At 41.2% G+C, this 24,027-nt stretch overlaps 3 protein-coding genes across 4 annotated transcripts; 1 reads left to right on the top strand and 2 right to left on the bottom strand.

Annotated features, from left to right (window-relative positions):
- Positions 1–2,658, top strand: chst14 (carbohydrate (N-acetylgalactosamine 4-0) sulfotransferase 14). The gene is made up of 2 exons (XM_062424174.1): positions 1–400; positions 1,299–2,658. Exons 1-2 carry the CDS (start codon positions 107–109, stop codon positions 2,124–2,126), a joined length of 1,122 nt encoding a protein of 373 aa, XP_062280158.1. The 5' UTR covers positions 1–106; the 3' UTR covers positions 2,127–2,658.
- A 614-nt stretch (positions 2,659–3,272) lies between these two features.
- cep135 (centrosomal protein 135) lies at positions 3,273–10,381 on the bottom strand. The gene is given in 24 exon segments (XM_062424200.1): positions 3,273–3,432; positions 3,949–4,053; positions 4,168–4,370; positions 4,531–4,740; positions 4,833–5,018; positions 5,147–5,257; positions 5,346–5,514; positions 5,653–5,708; positions 5,831–5,985; positions 6,119–6,234; positions 6,589–6,740; positions 6,880–6,957; positions 7,138–7,275; positions 7,355–7,567; positions 7,569–7,843; positions 7,921–8,071; positions 8,427–8,492; positions 8,586–8,801; positions 8,917–9,045; positions 9,137–9,221; positions 9,344–9,485; positions 9,712–9,879; positions 9,978–10,168; positions 10,269–10,381. Coding segments are annotated over 24 exon segments (3,588 nt in total).
- A 748-nt stretch (positions 10,382–11,129) lies between these two features.
- On the bottom strand, positions 11,130–22,052 carry exoc1 (exocyst complex component 1). 2 transcript variants are annotated; one of them, XM_062424387.1, is made up of 19 exons: positions 22,013–22,052; positions 20,625–20,757; positions 20,404–20,534; positions 20,088–20,247; positions 18,828–19,015; positions 18,452–18,679; positions 17,996–18,128; positions 17,733–17,842; positions 16,181–16,330; positions 15,445–15,553; positions 14,275–14,319; positions 13,761–13,924; positions 13,531–13,644; positions 13,148–13,227; positions 12,789–13,017; positions 12,444–12,627; positions 12,140–12,339; positions 11,850–12,044; positions 11,130–11,728 (listed from the first exon to the last, which is right to left on the bottom strand). In XM_062424387.1, the coding sequence occupies exons 2-19, from the start codon at positions 20,746–20,748 to the stop codon at positions 11,576–11,578; spliced, it is 2,697 nt and encodes an 898-aa protein (XP_062280371.1). In that variant the 5' UTR covers positions 20,749–20,757; positions 22,013–22,052; the 3' UTR covers positions 11,130–11,575. The 2 variants fall into 2 exon arrangements, with proteins under 2 accessions (XP_062280371.1, XP_062280372.1); XM_062424388.1 differs by lacking the exon at positions 14,275–14,319.
- Between the last annotated feature and the right edge of the window lie 1,975 nt (positions 22,053–24,027).

The raw sequence follows: 24,027 nt of genomic DNA, 5'->3' as shown, positions 1-24,027 counted from the left end.
TCTAAAGTGAACTATGGGTACGTGGTAGATACCCAGCGGGTTTTTTTCCTACTTCACGCAGTAGTAAACTAAAAGGTGTTGAAGTGAGGAGCCAGACGGACAAAGCATGCTTCCTCGCAGGCAGGACTCCACCATGAAGAGGGCCGCAGGAGGACGCAGCGGCTCGGTTATAAACTTCAGGACCACGGTGAACTCGGGCTCGGGCCGCCGTAGCTCCGCCGTCCTGCCGTCGGTACTGACGTTCCTGGTGATCGTAGCCTCGGGAGGCCTGCTGCTCATGATAGAGAAAGGAATGCTCAACAGTATGGAGACGCCTCCACCCAGAGGTGACGGCAAGCGGTTGGACTTCATCCGGCAGGCTGGGAAGCGTAGTCCGGCCGCTGCGGACGTGGAGTCCCAGGTAGTGTACGCAACGCACCCCCTCATAACTGTGCAATGATTTAACAATGGATTTGTCCTAACTAGAGGAAACAGGCTTGAGAGACATGAGTCAGTGATGTATGAAGTGTTTTAAAACTCATTACTCATCAATTACTCATTATAAACTTATATGTAGTTTTGTTCAGCTTCATTTTATGATCAACACCCTTCAAATGCGTTAAAGTTAACTGTAACTCCTCAATAGTAAATGCTTAAGGCTGAATTACGTGTGTATAAAGGTTATACACAAGGATCTGTCCGCTCACTTTAAAAAGAACTCCAGCAGTTTAGTATACTTTCATAAAGTCTTGGAACGTAAAGAAAGAATAGCCAAAATCCAATAAACCGAGACCAAGATATACTGACTTTTAATTCCTGATATGGATCCATTTTCAAAAACACTGGATCCTACACTTCCCATAATGCAACTCAATGTCTTTTTTTTTTTTATCAGACCCACCCTGCCGGTAAAGTCAGTTTATGTGCAGGTATAAGGGTTGGGGGGATAAATCGATACAGTATAGTATCGCAATATTTTGCATGACAATATTGTATCGAAAATTGAAGTTTTTTTCCCCTTTGGTGACATAATTTGCAGGTGAAAAAAGGTAATGAATTGCAATATATTTACAATCGCAATAATATTGTATCGTGACACAAGTATCCTGATAATATCATATCGTGGAGCCTCTGGTGATTCCCACCCCTAGCAGGTATCCTGTTATAAAGTTTGTAATCTCCCAACCTACCTGAGATAATCCCAAATGACATCACTGTGACATCAACAGGATAATTGGATGCAACATAAAACATAATAAAATTGTTGTAATGGCCCTTTTAAAGCTGTACTTCTTTTTTGTTGTTGTTGTCACATTCAGTTCGTCAAGGAGATCCGTAACCGGACCATCAGGACCATTTGCAGCCAAAAGAACATGCCCCACAGCGTGTGGTCCCTGAGCCCCCTGCAGAGGAAGACCCTGCTGCAGCACATCCTGGTCAACGACAAGCACCGCTTCCTCTACTGCTACGTCCCCAAGGTGGCCTGCTCCAACTGGAAGAGGGTCCTCAAGGTCCTGAGCGGAGCCCTGGAGAACGTGGACGTCAACATCAAGATGGACCACCGCAGCGACCTGCTGTTTTTGTCCTCTCTAAAGCCCGATGAGATCCGCTACCGCCTCAAGCACTACTTTAAGTTCATGTTCGTGAGGGAGCCAATGGAACGCCTTCTCTCTGCCTACAGGAACAAATTTGGAGAGATCGAGTCCTACCAGAAGAAGTACGGCGTGGAGATCATAAAACGCTACAGGAAGGGCCGCGCCAAGGACACATCGTTAACTGGAGACGATGTTACATTTGGCGAGTTTGTCCGTTACTTGCTGGACGAGGATGTGGAGCGTATGAATGAGCACTGGATGCCGGTGTACAACTTGTGCCAACCCTGCGCGGTGTCCTATGACTTTATCGGCTCCTACGAGCACCTCGAAAGTGACGCAGAGTTCGTGCTCCAACACATCGGGGCCCCTCCTTACGTTCACTTCCCAGAGAGGCAAACGTGGTACAAACCGGTCACAGCAGAGACGTTACACTACTATCTGTGCAGCTTACCACAGAAGCTACTGAGGGAACTCCTACCAAAGTATATTTTAGACTTTTCCCTCTTCGCTTATCCCCTCCCCAACACAACCACTGAATACTGTCGGCATTAAATGTTTTATAGTATTAGAGATTATTTTTTATAGAGAATCATTTGTACTACTTTTTCTTACTGGGGAACAAACAGTATTTTTATAGCTGTTACACTTTTTTTTTTTTTACTTGAGATGTCTGCACCTCATTGCAAAAGACTGCAAAACCACTAAAGCTTGAAATCAGCTGCAGACAAAGTTAAAAATCAAAAAAGGTTACTGAAATGTATATCACATTGTCGTCCAATTTCACTACATTCCTTTTGAGCACTGTTACTGTAAATGAACCAATTCAGTATACAATAATGGAAATGTTTATAGTTGTGAGACCAAACTTTGTATTTTGCTTATTTCTTCACCCAGATATGGGAGAAGGTAAAGGGTTAAACGCCTCAGTGGGCATTCAGTGGTTTAGCAGGCTAAAACGCATACCATGTACTCAGCGAGTTGTGGGTTTTAAATCAAGCTTGTGTTTTCTTTGTATGTCACAGCCTATCGTTCCCATCTTACCTATAACCCTTTACTATTTACCATTGAATTAAACACAAGTTATACAAGGTGATGTGTATGCTAATGTGATGTACGTGACTGCAGTTTCTGTCATTTTGTTCAGTTTATTTGTAAAATAATTTAATAACTTAAAACATCATTTAAAAACATTAATATTAAGCATAATACACATTACCACAGTGGTGAATGAACACTTGTCTTGCTACATGTATGAGGTTATATAGTTGCTGGGGACCAAATTCATTTCAGAAAACACTGACCTAATTTTATCATTGACTGTATAATGTACTGACAGAGAGGAGACTGCATCTAGTGAGATATCAACAGCTTTAGTGAAGACCCAGGCATGATTTCATCCTCGGTGCCTCAGGAGAAACGGGGAAAATAAAGCAGCACTGAGGAATGCTATAGGCAGGGGGCTTCTAAGCATTAATACCGGAGACTTCATATCCAGACTCAAGACGTTGAGGGCAAGCTTCTAGTGGTTTCTGACTCACTCGTCAGCGCCTTCATTTGTCGTTAATCCTTGAAGCTCACACTTCTGAAAAGAGAAAGAGATTTTAAGTTTGTGGAATTGTTAAAAATGATCAAACGCTTAACAAAAACATAAGTAAATCAAAAACAGTGAGCATTAAAAAAAACAGCTTCGTCTTCGCCTTACTTGTCTGCTGACTTGTCAGTGGAGCGTTCGAAAGATCGGAGGATGGAGCGTTCAGGGGAGATGTGATGAGGACTCTGAGATAGGCTGAGGGGCGACGAGCTCCGCAGGGACGAGAATGACAAACCTTGTCTGCGCATCTCCTGAATTGCCCTTTCACTGCGATCAGAGCGACAATAAGACAAGGTCAAAATCTGCTTTTTGATCCTCCACATTGTACATTGTAACTACCTTTAATTACTGTGGTAGTAATACCTAAACAATACTTTTATAATAATAACATTTATTAGACAAAAACACCAGAAATCACTAGTTCCAGCTTCTCAAATGTGAATATTTGTTGTGTCTTTTAAGCCAATATGATCAGAATTGCAATATATAAAATCTAATTAGTGTTAAACATTGGATGCACACAAATATCTGTGTGACTACAGGTCAAATAATTATTAAATTAGTAGATTAATTGATATTATTTAAGCCATTTTTAAACTATTTTCTGGTTGCAGCTTCTCCATTGTGAGTATTTGCTGCTTCTCTGTTTTACATCACTGTAAACTGAATATCTTTGAGTTGTGGACTGATGATTGGATAAAACAAGACGTCTAAAAGCTATGAATTCATCAAGAGAGTAATCCGATAACCGCCAGTGTGAAGAGTAGCAGTCATTCAGCTCACCGTTCAAATCGCTCTGTGGTCAATTGTCTTCTCAGAACATCCATCTCTGTCTGCAGCTGAGACACTTTGCCACGGAGGTTAGATACCTCTCTTGAATGCTCCGTGCTATATTTATATATAAAGACACACACACACACATGATTCATAATCAACACATTTAAAAAAAAAAAAAAAGAACATTTAATTCATCTCCAACAGTCCCAATAGGATGTGTCGTACGTTTTGCTGTCAGCCAGGGTGAGTCTGTCGCGTAGGACCTTCATCTCTGAGTCCTTCTCACTGGCTGTCAGGTGGGTTTGGAACTCCTTCTGCCGATTGGTGGAGAGTAACGTCTCCAGGTTGCGGACGGCTAACCTCTCGCTGGCCAGTTGTTTCTTTAGCATCTCTGCCTCCGACTGAACGTCTTCCAGTTCTCCTGTGACCTGGACAACATGCAGATATATTAACAGAAAGCACAACAATAAGACAGCTGCTGGCTCTGTACACGCTCAAAGGAATGCCAGCTGATTCACAGCCAAGACGAGAAGAAATGTGTTAAAAAAAAAAAAAAAAAAAAGTCAGAACAGCAGCAGCAGGCTTCACCCTCTCCAGATCCATGCTCTTAGAGGTGAGCTGGCGTGCAATGAGTTCCTTGCCAGAGTCCACTTTGACGCAGAGCTCCCTGACAGAAGCCAGATCAGAAAGTAGGCTGGCCTTCTCCTCCTGGGTGTTGCGGAGCTCCTCCTCTAGTCGGGACATCCCGCGAGCCAGCGCTGACACTTGGGCCTCATAAGCCTGCATGGCCTGCATATGCTTGGAAAAGGGTCAGATAAAAGATTATAAAGACAACTATCTTATCACATACTCATTCTAGCAGCTTTCTGATTGTGAATCTATCATCTTACCTGCTGGATCTCTCTCTCCTGCTGGCTCAATGTATCTCGGAGGTGCCTGCGTTCAGAGTCGGAGGAGAGCAGCTCCAGGCGGATTGAGCTGTTGAGACCTTCAGCCTGCTGTAGCTTCTGCTCCCGCTCCTCCATCTCGGAGTGGGTCATTCGGAAGCGCTCCAGCAAGTCCCTGTTCTCCTGCTCCTGTGGGTCAAACACCTCACAGTTAGTAAGTGAGACTAAACGGACATTTATCTGATGTCCAGGCACTTCAGATTGATCTCATATTGACATTACTATACTACACAGAGCACACAGCTGTTTTCTCTTGCCTTTGTGGCCATCATTTTCTCTATTCTGGACACTTCCGAAATGTAAGAGTGGACCCTCAGCTTCAGCTCGTCTTTCTCGTGCAAAGCCTCTTCCATCTCCACGTGTACAGCCTGGACAAGTATGAGAGGGAGCTGGTGTCATTTCCTTCATTTTTTGAGTTTACACATCTGCACACCAGTGGAAGGTTTTATTACTAACTTGATTCTCTCTGGTCATGGTGGCCAGGTCATCTTGAAGCCTTCTGTTCTCTCTGAGTGTGATTTCTTTGTCTCTCCTGAGTCCAGCCAGCTCTTCTTCAGAGGCGTCCAGCTGCCTCCTCAGGCTGGTTATCTCCCTCTCGCGGCTGTTTAATGCCCCCTGGAGTTGACTGCAGGGATCACATATTAACCTCACAATAAGGCAACAGTCTTATGGGCTTATTAAGAAGAACATTTGGTTTCTAGTTTTATAATTGCTTGTGTGACACTTTAAAAAAAAAGAAGAAATGAAGATAAAAGATACATACGCTAGTGAGGTGTCCATGTTTGTGACTGTTAGTCTCACATCATCTAGGGTCTTTTCCTGCATATATACAAAAATATGATGCTTCAACCTCTTATAGTAAATTATTAATTAAAATCTGTAATCTGTATGAGAGTCTAGATTAACTACATGTTTGGATCAGAACATTTAATAAGAACTACCTTCTTGTATAACTCCTCCTGGAGAACAACCAGCTTTTCAGTCTTTTCATCCACCTCATCCTGCAGAGCGTCTTTCTCTCTATCCAGGGCAGAGATGGACTTCTGAAGAACAGCCACTTCCTCTTTGTGCTTGGAGCCCTGCTGACTCAGCTCCCCTGTTAGACAAACTAGAGTAACTGAGCAAAGAACCAAGAAACCACAGAAATAAGAAAGAAAAACAGAAGTGGAACAATACAGAACAAATGTCAGAAGTCCATCCTGAACCTACTAAAACTCACAAACATTCACCTATTCTCTCCTCCAGTTTGTCGATCTCCTCGTGAGCGGTAAGCAGCTCGTTCATCTTCACAGACAGCCTGTGTTGGGTGTCTGACAGCGACTGCTCCATCTGTTCCTGCAGCAACCTGGAGACAGACAGCAAAAAATACATCAGCCCCCCGTAATGAAAATCACTTACTGCAACAGCAAAGATTCATTTTTTAGTTCATTTGTTTTGTCGCCAGGAACAATATTGTATTAAGAAGACAAAAAAAAAAAAGAGGGAACAGATGATATTAAAACAAAACGCCATTATGGAGAGTAGTGAGAGGAAACTGATACTTTTATCCAAACAAAAGCATGTTACCATCATATTTTGTATCCTATTTAACACAATTTTGTAAAGCAGACAGCCATTGCTCCATTCTCATAGAAAAGCCCTTCAGTGCATGTGGATAAAGAGGATACAGCATATCACGCATCATTTTTTAAACACAAACCTCAGAGCGTTAGACTCTGCCCTCTGCTGGGCTGTATCCTCTGCATTCTGAACCAGCGCAACAGACCGCACCTTCAGCTCCTGCTCCACAGCGTCCCTGCCCTCCTTCAGCAGACACACCTGTGACCGCAAGTCAAGTTTCTCCCGCTCCAACTGCAAAAAAACCCCAGTATCTCAAAGTTAAATGATGCAGCGACAGCAAAACTAAAACTAATTTAGCAGCAAAGTTAAAGTAGTGAATATTATGTAATAATGGTGTATTGGGATTTATTTAAAGTATCATCAGGCTTACGTTCTTAATGGCATCCTCCAGGTCGAGAATCCTCCTTTCCTCTTCCTGTCTGTCTGTGAGAGCTGAAGTCTGAGCAACCTGCAAAATATTTGTATCCAGTCCAAGATATAAAAATAATTTACATACAGTATGCCATCTTGTTTCTGAGCTGTTTAAATGCTATAAAATGATTGTTGACAAATGAGTTTATTTCTGTAAAAGGCTAAAACAATGTACTGTTCTCATGTGTACTGTGACAGGTGTGACTGTGGGACTAACCTTTAATCTCTCCATCAGTGTGTCTCTTTCAATAGTCATCTGCTTGATTTGGATTTCTGCCCGTTTGAGCTCCTCTTTCAGAGTAAAGACGTCAGCTGACACATCAGTGCTAGGAGAGAGCTGTAAGTCCTCTTGCGCCTAAATGGACGAGAGCATTCTGTCTTTACATGCGTTTTTTCAAGTGCATAGCTGAAGTCATCCGGCTCCTAAAACTCACCTGTTTCAACAAGGTTTTGAACTGGTCTCTCTCAGCACTGAGGCTCTTCACTTTGTTCTGGATGTCCTCCATGTGCTCCTCAAAGTCCAACAGAGCAGCTTTCAGTTCATCTCTTTCCTTTACTACACGAAGCAGTTCCGACTCTGTAACACCTCCCTGAAAATGTGAGGCCATGATTAACTTTTCCATTAGTTTTCTATAACAAATGACCCGTGACTCTATTCAAAAAATATCAATCAATTTCATCTTCTTCTTTTACCCTGGTGACTTTAGACACAGGACTCCGGCCCCTGCCTGGACTGCGACTCGGGCTCAAATCCAGGCTGCTAAGTCCTCTGGTTCTTCTGTATCGTTCCGCCTCCTGACGATAGTAATCCCTTTCCTCCTCCAGACTCTTGACGAATGCATCCAGACGCGATGGGGAGCGCTCCCTTCCACAAACACCATGTTTAGCCCGCAAGGTCTCCAACTCCAGCACCAAGTTTTTGTCTAGAAAACAGCACCTTATTAATCATTAATACTACTTGGTGAATCTTTGACTTCAGGTACTTTTAACTGCTACTTACCAGCTGCCATCGTTTTTTCCAGTTTGTCCTGCAGCCTGATTTTCTCTTCCTCCAGGAAATTCACCAGTCCCTCCATTTTCTCATTCTGCTCTTTGAGCTCCGCCAGCTGGTCTCTAAGACGGTCTTTTTCAAAGTCGTTTTCAGACTGCTCCTAAATGACCGAATCCCAAAGTTAGATTAGAAAATACTTAAATGTTTACTGAAGTAAAACTGCCAAGACTTCAATTGTGAAAGCTCTTGGCTGGATTAATATTGTCCATTATTGTTTAGCAGGAAAAAAAAGACAAGAGGGAGGTGAAAGCTGATTTTGACTGATCTCAACTTTCAGAACAACTTAAAACATGCAAAGCCGATGCTGATGTTACAGCACATTAATTTAACCTAGTGTAACATTATGAAGTAGGAAGATTTTTGGCAAGGAGCTGCAGTCAATGTTTTCTAAAGAATATCAATTCTACATTAAGAGAATATAAAAGAAGAATACATGCAGTAAATATAGAGCATACCCTTCTTAATTTTGTAATAACATCCTCCAGGTCTTCAATGATTTTCTGCTGCCTTTTAATTTCTTTCTGTTGAGAGAACAGATTTCACTTTTAAAAGGTTTGTTTCTCTTGCTACAATTTTCATTTCATGTTACTCTTCCTGCCTTCACGTGTTCTCACTTTAGTTTCTTGCAGTTCAATGTCGGCAGTCTCCAGCACCAGCTCCTTGTCCATCTCCAGACGCTTGGCGAGGTCGTCTATGTGCGTCAGCTCCTCGCACAGTTCCAGGTTCTTTAAAGACAGATTGGCCACTTCGTTGGAGGCGTCCTTCTTCTTCTGCTGCAGTCCATCTATCTTCTGCTCAAGAGTCCTGTTGGTCTCCTGTAGGTACTCAATCTGTGAGGCACACAGTTAACACTGAATATACAGGAAGGTGTACAGACCAAGTTAACCTCTCCGTTAAAGAATCCCACAGTATCAGTTATTTAATACACCATTATAATACGCTTGCCTGAAGGTTAAGATGGGCGATCATCTTCTCATTGCTGATATTCTGAGACTCGAGGGAAATGACATCATGAGGTCGTCCTCCTTGAAGTACACGATTCAGACGCTCAATCTCTTTATCCCTCTCCTCCACCTGAAGGAAATGTTTAAAAAAATTAAGCAAGATTTCATCACCGTTATCACATTACAACTTTAAACTTTATGTTCCTAATAAACGTACTTACCTGCGTATTTAAGTGTTTTATATATTCTTGAGAATTTTCCAGGTCTAATTTCCATTTTATGATATCATCTTGTAACTCAAGAATCCTGTGAATTAAAATGACAGTGAGTCAAACAGTGGCTGAACACGTGAATGCAAGGATCTACAATCAACACATTTATCAAGCAACTATCACTTCAATTAATAATACAGTCAAGCTGTCACAAACCTTCCATCTGCCAGCTGCAGTAGGTCGGCAATGTAAGGATCATCAGGCTGGGACACAGGATAAGCTGATGTAGAAGAAGGAGGTATGAGTTCATCAATCTGCATTCTCTGACGTCTGAAGGGAATACTGCGCTTTTTTCCACCTGAGAAAGTGTTTGAGAGGTGCAAAAAAGATTGACATTTGTTTTAAATTTTTCTTTAAACACTGAATAAGATCTGATTTGTATTTCTCAAGAGATACGATGTTATGACAAGATTTTAAAACTAAAGAAAGTCTAAGTAGTCAAGCATTATTCTACTATACTATTACCTCACAAATCACAATATCACTTTCAGTATGCTGTCAAAGAGTTTAGACCCTGACATTACCTGGTGTCTGCACCACAGCTTGCATGTTCTTCTCCTGCAGCTGTTGGATGCGCTCAGCTTTAGCTTTACTATCCTTCTCCAGGCAGCGAACCTTGTGCACATACTGATTGTTTAAAAACTTCAGGTCGGACGACTCATGGTCAAGTTTTCTGATGTGGGTCTTGAGCTCTGAAAGCAGATAGGATTGTGGGGTTATCAAATGCAGGTCACAGATGATATGGGGAAAGACCTCTGATGAGGGTGCCTGTCTGACGATCGCAGTGTACCTCTGGTGACACGATCCTTTTCCTCCCTCAGCTTCAGAAAGTCAAGGTGCAGCTCGTTGTTCTCCCTGACCAGCCGGGCATTGTCTGTCCTGTATGGCTCCAAGAGGGCGTCAAAGTTTTGACTTTCTTTTTCAATCTTCCCTGCTGATAGTTTGGCATTGCGCAGGCTTTCAGTTGTATGGACTAGATCACTGTAACACAGAAGACGTCAATGTAACACCTGAACAACTGTGATGAGGACTGTCACTAAGGGAATAAAGGCAGCAGGTGCACAAGAGCTTAAGGTTTTACCTGAAGAGTTTCTCCACCAATGGCAGTGACTCTATCCCCAGTGTCTGTCGGTAGCCCAGCTGATCCAGACGCTTCCTCAAGTTGACGAATTTCCTCTCTGCGCTGCTGTTCATGGCTGTGATGTGGCGCTGGACGTATCACAGCCACGTTAGGAAGATATCTGCAATACTATAAAACAAACGTTCACTTTAATTGTCAATCTAAACACCGCGTTAATACGGGAATTAGGCAAAACTACAGCTTACCAGTCAGCTATGTGGCGTTAGCTGGCTAACCTTAAGCTGCTAACTGGCTAGCTAAGACAATATTATGATCTCTGATGTCTACTTAGCTATCAGGCTGCCTGCTAGTAAGATACAAGTAACATTATCATTAGCTGGCTAGGAAGCATCGTTTGTCTGTTTAGCACAGTCAGTTAGTTAATAAGCTTTGACGTGACTTAAATCTCAGGTTTATCTCAACTTACTTTGCTCGTAGAGATGCTGCTTCGCTGACAGCTAACTTCACTAACGCCAACTTAACGCTACATCACCGACATAAATGTCTCTTTTGGAGCAGTTGTTCGTACTGAATCCATTATAGCAGAACACAGTGCTTAATGTTTAAGTTAGATAATAAGCAGCCCTTGAATGAACATGTTTCCGCGGTAAAGTTGTTTGAAAAGAGCGCCGACGGTCTTCGGCTTGGATTCGTCGCCATGGAAGTGGGGAACGTCTGCGGCAGCTTGTTTCGTCAACCGGCGTTGTCCGGGCAGAAGGCGGAGGGGCGGGGCTAGGCCACAGATGAGCTCAATCATAAAAATGTCATCTATGAGCTCAACAGTGATGTATATACACACAACGCGACACAGATTTAGGTGGGTTGGCAACTGCAAATTTATTATATACATGTGGCATAAAGAAATGACGAAAATATAACAAACAATTAACTATTTCAAGCAGAGTGTCTTTTCAAAGAAACAGGCACACACAAAATACATCACTGTCTTCTGCACAATTCCCTTTCATTAAAACACACGCACACACGCTCTCACACACGCGCGCGTACACACACACACACGCTCACACACACACACACACACACACACACACACACACACACACACACACACACACACACACACACACACACACACACACACACACACACACACACACACACACACACAGAGAGAGAGAGAGAGAGAGAGACAGAGAGGTGAAATGTTTCTTTTGTCCCAAAAGCAATTCAGAGCAGTTGTAGTTACTGTATGTTCAGCCAGTAAGAGGCAGTAGTGATTCACTGTTAAACAGTGTGTAGCAGCAGGACTAATGAGACTGAGCGATGCTGGAGAAGTACTCCAACATGTCCTGAATGGTAAACTCCATGGTGATTCCAGATCCAGGATAGCATCTGCCGATCAAATCTTCAAAGTGCTTGTACTGACGGATGAATTCGTCTTGCATGGAGTGCCACACCACCTGGTGGAGTAAATCAGAAAGTGCAGAAAAATATTCACAAACGAGAAGAAGAAATGTGTCACCGGAGATCAGCTGAACATTTTCAAACCAACCCGGCACCATAAGAATATATATTTCTCACCTGTAGCAGACTCTCCTCTTCACACAGATGTTTGTCCACTTTTTTGTAAAGGTTGTCAAGTCCCTTTTTCACCTCTTTGCCAGGGTATTCTTTGATTACTTTGCGCAATTCTTGTTTGTTAAAAGCCAGCTGGTAGCTCACCTCCTCCTCACGAACACCCTGGGCTACACGGGCCTCAACTCCTTCAAAGAAATGCTGCAAGGAAGAAACAAACACAACTCTGGTCTCATTATCCGTGCCAATTAAAACGACTTAATTTGGTGATAACTGCGAACGGCCGTCTGTCTTACGTTGAGTTTTTCTAGAGGCTGACCCAGAGAGTTGATTACATAGGACTGCAGATGGTCTGTGTATTTATGCTTGGCCTCTCGCCTCTCTGCGTCCAGGCAGGAGATCTTCAGACGTGACAGTGTGGAAAAGATGTGGTGGAAATTCTCCATCATCACAACGTCCCGTGGCGTCTTCTGACTTTCATTAGCAACCTTCTCCACTGGAAAGAAAATCAATGTTCAGAACTCTGTTTCTGGGCATCACATAAACAGCACATGATCAACAGCCAATCAGGTTGATTTTGGATGACCTATTGCTTCTCACCGTTCATGAAGACGGCCCTGATGAGTTTGACATAAGCTTTATCCAGGTCCCCTCTGCGCTCTGCGTTTCGGAAGATTGTTTCAGCCAACTCGGCAAACTCCTCGAACCCAGTAACAAAAACCAGGATACCAACTTTGCTCTTCTTAGAAATCTTGAATTCCTCCATCTGTCTTATCTGGCCAGACTGTGAGGAAAAAAGACAGATCTTATTAAAATCATATGATTTGAAATATGTGAAAGCACGTCCATCTGAAATACACAAATCTTAATTTAGGGGAAGAAAACAGAACCCCCCCCAACAAAAAAAAGTCAAAAGACTTCATCCATCACGTGGACTCTACTTACAATGCATTTGTCAAAGTTCCTCTTGACAGTAACCAGCACATTTCCCAAAGTAGTGCTAAGGTAAGAGGCCGGGTCAACGTTCTCAGCCGTCCACACGTGGTGACTCATCTTCACCAGCATGTAGAGAGAGTTGAAACTGTCAATCTTGTCACCCAAAGCGATGAGGCTGTTGAGCTCCATCTCGATGCTCTGGAAGATTTTGTTCATCATCAGCCGCACCATGTCTTTCCTTTAGAAGAGAGAGAAGAGGGGGAATGAGGCAGAAAGTTGTGGAAAAAGAGGAGAAAAGGAGAAATTAAATATGAAATGTGTTTCTGGACGTGAGCAGAACTGTTAGATAAAGATGTGCAACCACTCACTCTGATGAAAGGGAATGTCTGTGCTCTGCCTGGGGAGGCATTCTTGATGGCATGCTGCCGTCTGTTTCCTCTGCTTCTGGCTGATAGGACAATAGACATAAAACATCACAAATCCAATCAATCTATGAACAATGCTGGAACTGAAAACATGGCAGCGTCGCTTATTGCTGTATTATTTCATGCTTTCCAGGACAGAAAAAAATGTTCCAATTTCAGGAGCCATCACACATGACTGCATTAACGGATGCAAAATGAACTCACATTATTCTTTTGGATTTAAACCAATTCAATTTTCTATGCTATGAAAGACTACACATCAGTAGGTGACAAGCTGTATGATCCTGCTGTAGCAGCTATTTCCGGTTATGTGAACACAGATTCACCTGAGCGAGAGGGGGTGTAACTGTCGGGTGCTGCTGCAGCTTAAAGAACTTGCTGATGAAGTCTTGTTCTGCAAGACACAGAGGCTCCAGCTCACTGAGGACCTGCTCGAATATCTGCAAAATTAGAAAATAAACACTGTGGATTTAATTTCAACGTAAAGAGCAACGGCTTTATGTCCACGCCACATTCTGATGGTTAGATTAGATCCGTGCATCTCTTGCAGCGTCACCTTGTCAAACTTGGTCCTGTCAGCCACGTCTAGGTCAGAGGCCGACATGTTGCCCATGTCCAGCAGCGAGGAGGACTGGGAACGCCGGCTGTTGGAGCCCTGCACTGTCAGCTTGTTCAGGCTTGATGTTGAGCCTGTTAGCTTCCCAGAGCTGCCGTGCAGGCCTGAGCACAACAAATGCAGAGTTATTCAATGAGTTTGAGGAGAAATAGCACAAATCTTAGAGAAAGTCATCCAACCCACATGCTTATATAAGTCAATTATGACAGTATTCAAGAAAATTGAGTCGTCACATCATCAGAAATGATTTGGATATTAATGCTGTTGATTTAGGACAAAATCAACCCGGCTCATTTAAGGGTAAGGGGTTTGCAGAGCTTAAAGTGGTTATGTTTCAGGTAGTGAAGGGCTTTGAGCACAGGATTCTTTCTATTGCAGTTATGTACAGCCCAGTGGTAAGAAGCAGAGTGGCTAATTGATAGTGGAAATTGCTCCATCCTCATGTCGTACTTACTTTCCGTTTCCTGTTTGAGTGCACTCTCTTTCCGCGGAAGTGTGGCTGCAGCCAGTTAGAAAGGCAGGCATCAAAGACAGAGACAGGTTAGGCTTAAAACATGCAGCATGGCAGCGGTGAGGCTAAGATGTTAGATGTACAGAGTTACATATACTGACGTGCACTGCAGTGGGCTTGGAAAACAAATTCTTTTTTTTCTTTTTTTTTGTTTTCTGAAGGAAAAGCTAATACAGAGTGCAGAAAGCAGAGTTTGATAATTCTGACAAAAGACAGTCCTGTACAGATTTTAAATATTTAAAGATCCCCTCCAGACATGTTCTAAGATGTACATAAAATACTCTACTGAATGTTCAAGTTTAAATCCTTAAAATGACATGTCCTTCTTCTCCCTCATTTAAAAAACTATGAATATGCAATCTTCTTTTCATTTCTAAATTTGAACTGCTGGACACCATATTTCTCTTACTTCACTGTAAATTTCATTCTCAGTGTTTGTGCACCAGAAGCTTCATGTTTCTACATCACACTTGTGCAAGTTGAATACTCAACCAGGATTGGCTCCAAACTAGTTGTGATGTCACAAATCCTGCTCTTAAACTTGCATTTAGGGGAGAGCACAGAGAAACTTTCCACTTTCAGTAGATGAAAGTGAAAACAGACTTCTAGTGTCAAACTCTGCACATACATCATTCTGTACAGTGAAGCTTAAACATCCAACTGAACATATGCATTTTTGAGTGGAGAGGGACTTTAAATCAGTAGAGAATTTAGCATGTTGAGTCCTGATAAAAAGGGAAGAAGAGACATCATCATAACAAGGTGAAACAAGAAGCAGGACTTTTACACTTTGGAAGCAAACATTAATTAGGAGACAATCTGTTTAGGAACAGGTGAGCTGCAGAAAAGGCTGTGAAGGATTTGGGCTTTGTCTTCATATTTATACATGAAGAATACTTGAAGTTCTCTGTAATCAAGCAGTATAAATAATGTGACAAAATAAACTAGAGGTGCAGTAAGATTCAATTTTGATAAAAAGTAGAAATATCTGAGAGAAGTACACATAACAAAAAAAAGGAAATGAATGACAAAAACAAATGTTACTAAAACTCCTAATCACACTTTAACTGCAGAAGACAAACATGCTTTATAACTATGAACCGCTGCTCTTACCAAACTTGCCCTTCGCCTCTTTGGTTGTACCCGCCATCTTTATCTTGGCGACCTCAAAGAAGTCTTTGATTTCTCGTTCATACAGTCTGCTCATATAGTCAACATAGGTCTGAAAAAGAGAGATAAGTATTTATGTCAGATAAAAAGGCTTCTGCAGGCCTCACCAAGTTAAATTTAAGATTTTTAAAGACATAAAGACATAAAATGCAATTTAATACCTGTTTCATAGTCAAAGTATGAAAGATATCAACAAAACCATTACGGATAATAAAGCCTAGAATTATTTACCAAATGCAATGTGAAATAAATCTCAACTTATTTATATTTATTTCACTTTTGTCATTACTTTCTGGTAGTACATAACAATCATTCTCAATAACGTAACTAATTAATCATTTACATGACCTGGAAGTGGAACAAGCGTGGATTAACTGATGGAATAATGGATGATTAATCAATAAAAAAATAACTAATTCATTTAAAATCAGAGGTCTATTACTCGATATATATATATATATATATATATATATATATATATATCGAGTATTGACTATGAAACAGGTATTAAATTGCATTTTATGTCTTTATGTCTTTAAAAATCTTAAATTTAACTTGGTGAGGCCTCGATATATATATATATATATCGAGTAATAGACGCCCCTTTTTTATGAGGAAACCTAAATCAATGCCTTTAAGACTTTTCAAAACCTGCACATAGCTTGGTTAAAGCACTGACCCTGGAGAGACCCTCGTACTTCTCCCTGTGGGTGTTCTTCAACCACTCCATCAGCTTGGCATAGCGCAGTAGGTCCCTGTGGAGGGGGCTGTGTTTGGGCAGGGTCAGCTCAGCTGTGTGCTGGGACAGGGTGGAGCTCTGGTCATGACCCTGAATGACAAAGTGAGAAGAGACAATTAGAAATATGTAGATTTAATAAAAAAATAAAAATAAAAAAAAGAGTACAGACTAGCTTATTATAAATCCCCATTCCATCTTGTTGTAAACACTCAACACACACATGAGGCAACTTTACCTTGTATCCCTATCACACACACACACACTTGTGGATAGGATGACGATGTTACCTCAAATTACCAAGAAACCAGATGTTTCTAAGGTAAACACACAGAAATATTCGTAACTCCAAATTTCCGACACTTCTTCAGCTCGGCTCACAGACAAGCTTACTGAAAAGCCGAACTGTTACTGACATACTGACGTTCTCCTCATCTCCCCTAAGTGTTATAATGGTTGTGCTACAAGACACATGCACGCAGGGCAGGACAGGCACAGGATTTCATGATATGAGACCTTTTGCGACAAAGCCGTGTTAGCACCCAAACATTAAAAGCCCGTAGCTGAGCGCAGAGAGTTGGTGAAGGAGGAGAAAGATGGAGGGAGCCTCTTCAGCTTTGAGATCAGATGACAGACATTAAGTAGTTAGAAACATATCCCATGCAGTAAATAATGTGCCGTGGTGGAAGGCCTGGGTTGTCTGATGGGACATGACATGTATGTTGGGGTGAGTCATGAGAGGTCAAACATTTGCAAAAGGGGAAGGGGGGGGGGGGGGGGGGGGGGGGGGGGGGGGGGGCACGTGAGGGGGTTGCTGTGAGGGTACTCACTGGAAGTGACAGACAGGAGGACCTATAGAACTGAGGGATGGTCATTTTGAAGTGACTGAAGTGGTTGAACTGACACAGAGACAGAGAGCAGAGTGGGATGATTCAAAGTGAGCAACACAGAGAGTCAAGAATAGAATAGAAGGGACACAACTGGAAGGAAACGACACAAGGGAGCCCAGGAGGTAAACAGGAAGTCCGTGAGGGGAGAGAGAAAGAGAGAGAGAGAGCCTGGAAAAGAACAGGAGAGGCTGCGGCCCTCCATAGTGCAGCAGGCTCAATAAGTGTAGAGACAAAACGAGGTCTGACCCTATAAACCCTTCCTGATCCCTGTTCTTTCTTAAATGGCACTTAGAGTTTTATAAATATCATGTCTGTTGTCAAATCAATTCAATAGTTCGATACAGATAAAGCATTAAAGATTGCAGCTTAATTACTTTTATGTCATTTATTGCACCACTAACACATTATCTTTATGGCAGACTTTATTTCTATACACTTTTGTAACCACAAAAGACCCAAACACAACACCAGAAAGTCAAGACAATCCAACCTAAAAATATATTCTTGAATAACTTACCATTTGAAACTGCCACACAATCAGTAGAGCGCTGCTACACCTGCTTTCAGACTATTTATAACTAGTGTAATGATAGTGAGCCTGTTACCTGGTGAACAAACACGTTGTTGAGGTGATTGGTGAGGCGGCGAGCAAACGTATCTCTCAGCTCAGTGAACAGGTGCTGCTGCTGTTTCACAGCAGACAGTTTGTCATGGCCTACAGAAAGAAATCACACAACAAAGACACTTAAAGGCTGCAGAAAATTATCAATCAGCATTTGTGTTAATCATATACTTGTACGCACATTGTTTTTTTTTTTTTTAATATGGCTTGAAATTTCTTCTTATTTGACCGTGTGTGTGAACTAACCTGGTCGGAGGGCCACGTTCATGCACTGCAGAAGAGCTTCAGAAGCGTTGATGCAGGCCTCAATACCTTTAGGGGAGGTCAGGTCTCCCTCCTGCAAGGCTCTGATGTGTCCCTTTGACAAATCCATGTAGTTCTACATGAAGAATGACACAAAGCAAAGTCAAAAATCAAGCACAACACTTAGTATTCTTCTCCTGTTGGTTTCCACGAGGAGCATAGCAGATTTCAAAGCATAGCACATCATCATGGTGAGTTATATTTTGCTCATTTTCATTTATATTTATCTTTGAAATCCACATTTGTTTGCAGAACTTAACCTTTTTTAAAAACTCATCCTAATCTACATTGAAATATAGACCTCTGTTAACTGGCTTTAGTTCAGCTGAGTCTTTAAGCACTTTAAGCACTTTACTCGATTCAGTGAACATAGAAAGGATTTCAAGAAGTGTTCCTGACCACTAAGAACTGGATCTCGTCCAGCAGTTTGCCGTTGTTGGTGTTGCTGATCTGGATGAGCCGGTTGCTCTGTGAGATCTGGTCCATCTGCTCCTTGACGCTCTGCAGCATCTCCTCGTAGCTGCTCAGCTTCCCCTCGATGGTGTCCACCTCAGACAGAGCCTCATCCAGCAGCGTCATCAGGATGTTGACCTGCTTCTCCGACGCCATGATGGACTGGATATTGGCCTTAAAGTAAGAAGAGATTAAGACGGTATGAATGTGTTGTGTTGTAAGGCAGGATTGGCATTGAACTTAAAAAGAAAAAAACAAGACAGTAGCGAACAGTAAGAACATTGTCTTTTATTTTATAATTTTCTGGAGTTGTTTCACTTACCCCATCTAGAACCTGCAGCTCCCTGGAAAGCTGCTCTGCGAAAGCCTCGGCGTTGGAGATGGCGTACTCGCACATCTCCATCATGCTCTCGATGTCCTGCTCTTCACGGGTACTCAGCTCCTGGTAGTCATCCAGAGCGTCCTCGTCGCCCCCGGCAACGCTCTGGCTCTCGCCGCTAGGCACCGACTCTGTTCCACGCGGGAAAAGAAACGGAAACGGTACGTGCGAGACATGAGCACAAATACAAAGTTCGGTTGAAGACACTCTGGTGCCTTCAAACATGATTCCTACACTTCACGTAGAGACTACTGCAAACATGAACACATTCAGTGATAGGGGAGGGCATTTCTTCACTGATCTTACTGAAGAAATGGTTCTTTTACAAGGGCATAAACTATTTCAGAATATTTAAGTCGTAAAAAGCATTTCGACTAGGTTGTAAAATTGTACTCATTTACCATCAGTTATAGATTTACCTTGCATTTTAAAATACAGGCTATGAAACGCCATAACACCAAAAACAACCTTTGGAAGTGGCAACATTAAATGAAATAAAGGACTGATGTCTATATTTTATCAGGTAAATGAACTTGTTGCTATTAAATGACTTCTAGACCACTTCAAAACAAATAAAAGCACAAGACATGAACTAACACCTGCACTTGACTTTGCTCTGGAACAATATGGGCAACAAGTTTGCATCAACTTACATACATAAATGAATACATGTCAGTAAATAAACCTATGAATTAACATGAGTGAAGAGTGAAGTAATAACATGACCTAAATGTGTGTTATGATTATTTAAAAAAAACATAAAATGAATCATGCCCGTCTTTATTTAGTGATAAAAAAATCAAGCAGCAGCAGCTTTGAGGAGGTGAGAGTCTCTAATGAGAATGATGGTTTGAAGTCATGAGATAACAATGAAGAGGAGTGAAAGGGGGTGGGGGGTTGGGGGGTGGGAAGTGAAGTCCTACCAACCTTCCGCTTTAGGAAGTTCTGGCCAGAGAAAGTTTAAAGAGAGAAAAGTGAGAATAAAGAAGAATTTAACACAGAGAGCCACACCAGAAGAGGTTGAATACTTTAAAAACATGCTATTAATAAAAATCAAAGAAACCAGAGCTGATTCTGATTTCTGGGCTCAATTAGATTGTCATGACCGATACACACAAAAGGTCAACGCTGTAGGTTTAAAAAAACACGCCTTTAAACAAATATACTCAAAACAGGACAAAGAGGCCGAGAGTGTTTCCGCACCTTCCAGCAGCTGAGAACTGACATTCACAAACTCCACCTTCTTCCTCAAATATCGCTGGTTCAACTTCCAAATGCAGGAGATGAAGGAGTTTTTCTCGGCTGTGCTGCTGGCCAACCACCGGTATACCTTCTCAAAGTGAAGGTCAAATTCTGGATTTTCCTAAACCAGAAGAATCAAAGACAGACTATGAGTGCTGAATTTAGGAGAAACAACATACTTATGGGAACTAAATGAAAAAGACAGAGGAAGTGCATCAAAATGTACAAATCTCACTGACTGTAACACCTCTACATCTCTCTATGGTACTTCTCTGACCTTGCTTGCATCTTTGGCATCTACTTCTGTCAGATCTCGGAGCTCCCAGGTCTGCTGTCGTTTGTAAAAGTCTCCTTTGTCAGATTTCTTCACCTTCACCACTTTCACCTGCACGGGTCTCTCTGTGGTGACTGAAGTAAGAAAGCAGATTATTTCTGAAGCACTTACGCAATATCATTAATAGTTACGTACAGCCATTCTGATGGTTATTACACACTCACCCGTCGCACACAAGAAGCAGTTCTTCTTTTTCTTCCCCGCCTTGCAGACATTAACAATACCGAGGAGACGCTCATCGTTGGGTGTGAAGATGTCCCTCTGGAGAGCGTGCTTGATGGCTGTCATGGTGGGATGCTGTCATACAAAACATACAGGGTTCCCACACATGTTTACCAATGAATTTTCAAAACTTTTCCATAAATATTCCATAATATTTTACCCAATTTCCATGTAGTTTAACAAAGGGTCCTCCCCCAGAACATTTACAACAGTGTAAATGTTATTTATTGTATTCTGGTGCTTTTTTAACAGGTGTTATGAAATTTTGATCTCACTAAATGATGGGTACATTTGATAATTACATCCAGAAGAAGTGTTTGGCCCCAGATCACATATTAGAAGATATTAAAAAACTGAAAGTGTAGAAGCCGATGATTAGTATATCCATATTAAATGAATCTACTGATTTTTGACATGGTAAAGTTGGGGGGCTAAAGTTCATGCAGCCTGTCTTATATCCGTTATATCCTTTTATCCAGTTCTTCTAATTTCATAACTTTTCCAGGAATTTCACGACCGTGGGAACCCTGAACATAGCAGATAATATACATATTACTGTAGGGATTATACATAGATAAACACTGGCTATTAAGTGTTATTAACTACATTTTGTAACCTAAATCATGTCCTAATAAGCCACTTTAAAAACAATCTACATGATGTTACTGTTATATTAAATATTAATTGCACTCAGCAAAAAGCCAGTTCTGCTAGTGACAACACAAGATAAGATGAGATAAGATAAGAAGTACTTTATTAATCCCTTGGAGGGGAAATTGAATGTCCCCTTCTCACAAAAACAGCGAAGCACCACATCAGCATCAATCAAAAAATCCACAACACTCAGCAGTCAACAGCAATGTTCATTTAAAAAACTCATCTCATCTAAAACAATCCAGAAAAATTATAACCATTGATTTCATGACAATGTTGGAAGATATTTTCAGAGACTTTCTAACTCCATCTGACAATAGCTGTATGAATGTGTATACTCTATTCAGAGGCTGTACACATTCACTTTAGAGCAGAGTGACCACAGAAAGCATTAAAACACGTTAATAAGTGTAGCTAATGGTGCGGGCTACTGCAGCAGTAAAAAGAAAGAGGCCCTTCCTGAAAGAAATGTCCTCATCACAACAGCTGACTGACGTCCTCTCTGTTAGCTGCTAGCTTCACGGAGCTAACAGGCTAACCTTTAGCTCAATTACGTTAGTTTGCCCGAACAATGGATGCATTACTGCTCGATAAACAACTCAACCGCTATATACTTTTAATCCAAATCTACTCTATTTGTATTTTAACAGAGGTACAAATCATAAGGAGCGGTTACCTTGTTTTTGTGAGTCCACCAGCCCTTTGCAAAGCACCGCCCTCACTTCCTGGTTGTGAGAGGCGGAGCTGTCATGTGACCAAGACACTGTCAACATCCACCATCACCCGGTCCTGTCATCTTTAATAAATGAATTGAACTTGTGAAAAGCCACTTAAGTTATGGTGAAAAAAGAGATCTGACAGCCTTTTCAAATGTAGGATGGTATTGAACTAACAGATAAAAAGTGTAACAATAAGCAATCTTATAAGCAAAGGAAGAAAGAAGAAATAAGACTGTACCCAGAGGCAATTTTTCCTGCACTTCAAAATATTGAATAACATTTACCCCACTAATTATCTGACTGGTAAGTTAATGAATATTGATGCTTCTTGCACTTTTTGTAAACATCATACAGAAACGATCTCACACTTGTTCTGTGAATGTGAAATATCTCCAAACGTTTTGGACTGATCTGGAGTCTCACCTCTCTAAAGCTCATAACTCAGAGAATAATGCTGCAGCATATCTGATAAATGTTGTAATTCTTCATGCCAAATTCTTTATTCATAAATACAAATTCTCCAAAACATCACCCCAAATTGCACTACCCCTCCTTGAACTGAACTCTTTCTTTAAATCACTCAAGTATTTATCTAGTTAGTTTGTTGAACTGTATAGACTGTATACATGATGTGATATGTGATGTTTGCCTATATTGTGTATTTGTCATTTCAAAAGTTTAACTGCTGGGCACAAGATGTTTCTACTTCACTGTAACTGGAGGCTTCAGCTTTTAACATCACACTTCATAATAATTGAATAAACAAAGTAGTACTAAAAATGAAATGAAATTATTTGAAAATTTAAATTTACAGAATGGAATAGTAATATTTTTGAAATGGGATATAAAACTTGAAATAAAAAATTGACTGTACAAAGGAGCAAAGATTAAATTTGACATGTGCATAAATAATTAAAGTATGTATGTATGGATTAAAGGAGAGAGTCAATATGTAAAGTCTAGTTTGATAACAGTACAGTTGAGCTATTTAGTAGGACAACAGCTTGTGGAAATAAGCAGTTTCTGTGTCTGCTGGTGGAGGTTTTTATGGATGTTAGCCTTTCTCCTGAGGGAAGAAGTTCAAAGAGTACTGTGTCCAGGGTGGGATCACTCGGAGATGCGCCTGGCCCTGTAGGAAGCCAGCTGATCAATGTGATGAGCTGCAGCCTTTGAATGCAGCCTCAAATGTCCTGCATGACTAAAGAAGATACAGTGGCTGTAGTCTCTGTTGTAAGATATATGCAATAACTGCAACTGTTTCTCATTATTATTGTTCTAAACAGAGATGATAAATAAGTCTTTTGTAGGTATATACGTAAGTTTTACATTTTTCTAGCCTCTAAAATATGACATCACTTTCTGGATCACAATTTGAGACGATGCCAACAAATGTCATTCAGGACACCAGGTGGCATTGTTCATCCACATAATAGTTATCATTTCTGCAGATACCATGTTTTGTATATGTTGTGTTCTTTCAAAAAAAAAAATCTTCGATGTCTGTTTGTTGTCAGTGTTACTCATGTAATGAGTCAACACGGTGAGTCAGACATCTGATAGAAAAGACATCAGTGACATCAGATATCAAATTTGACACTGCAACAGAAATATTTAAAAAACAGTGTGATGTATGTGCTTATATCTAAAAATGTTTTAGTCATCAAGAAAATCATAAACTTTTGAAATCACTGTGCAGGTCTCTGCAGTGTCTTTAAGCATGCTGCTGTCTTGTCTGTGTCTTAGTCATCACGAATGTCCCTGGACATTACTCTCTTTCCTCCAGTGGTGGGAGAAGATTAATGTTTGGTGATAACTTACATTGTTGCTCATGGATATTATATGTTGCACAGCCACACTGTACTGAGCTGCTTCCTGCAACAATTTCATTTAAGGAGTTATTGTTTTAATATGGAAATAAACAAAGGACATTATTATATTTTGCCATCAGAGAAAACGGTGGAGGAGTTTACAG

The sequence above is a fragment of the Scomber scombrus genome, chromosome 8 (genome assembly GCF_963691925.1).
Source record: "Scomber scombrus chromosome 8, fScoSco1.1, whole genome shotgun sequence".
Lineage (NCBI taxonomy): Eukaryota > Metazoa > Chordata > Actinopteri > Scombriformes > Scombridae > Scomber > Scomber scombrus.
The sequence above is the reverse complement of the archived record's forward strand: the minus strand, read 5'-3'. Positions and strand labels throughout refer to the sequence as shown.

What these genes read in the sequence shown, in the direction of transcription:
- chst14 (XM_062424174.1), top strand. Translation starts at nt 107, where the DNA reads ATGCTTCCTCGCAGGCAGGACTCCACCATGAAGAGGGCCGCAGGAGGA. An exon ending in CTGCGGACGTGGAGTCCCAG is followed by an intron (nt 401 to 1,298) that starts GTAGTGTACGCA and finishes TGTCACATTCAG; the next exon opens with TTCGTCAAGGAGATCCGTAA.
- exoc1 (XM_062424387.1), bottom strand. Translation starts at nt 20,748, where the DNA reads ATGACAGCCATCAAGCACGCTCTCCAGAGGGACATCTTCACACCCAAC. An exon ending in CTGCTTCTTGTGTGCGACGG is followed by an intron (nt 20,535 to 20,624) that starts GTGAGTGTGTAA and finishes TTCTTACTTCAG; the next exon opens with TCACCACAGAGAGACCCGTG. An exon ending in AGCCTCTAGAAAAACTCAAC is followed by an intron (nt 12,045 to 12,139) that starts GTAAGACAGACG and finishes TCTTCCTTGCAG; the next exon opens with CATTTCTTTGAAGGAGTTGA.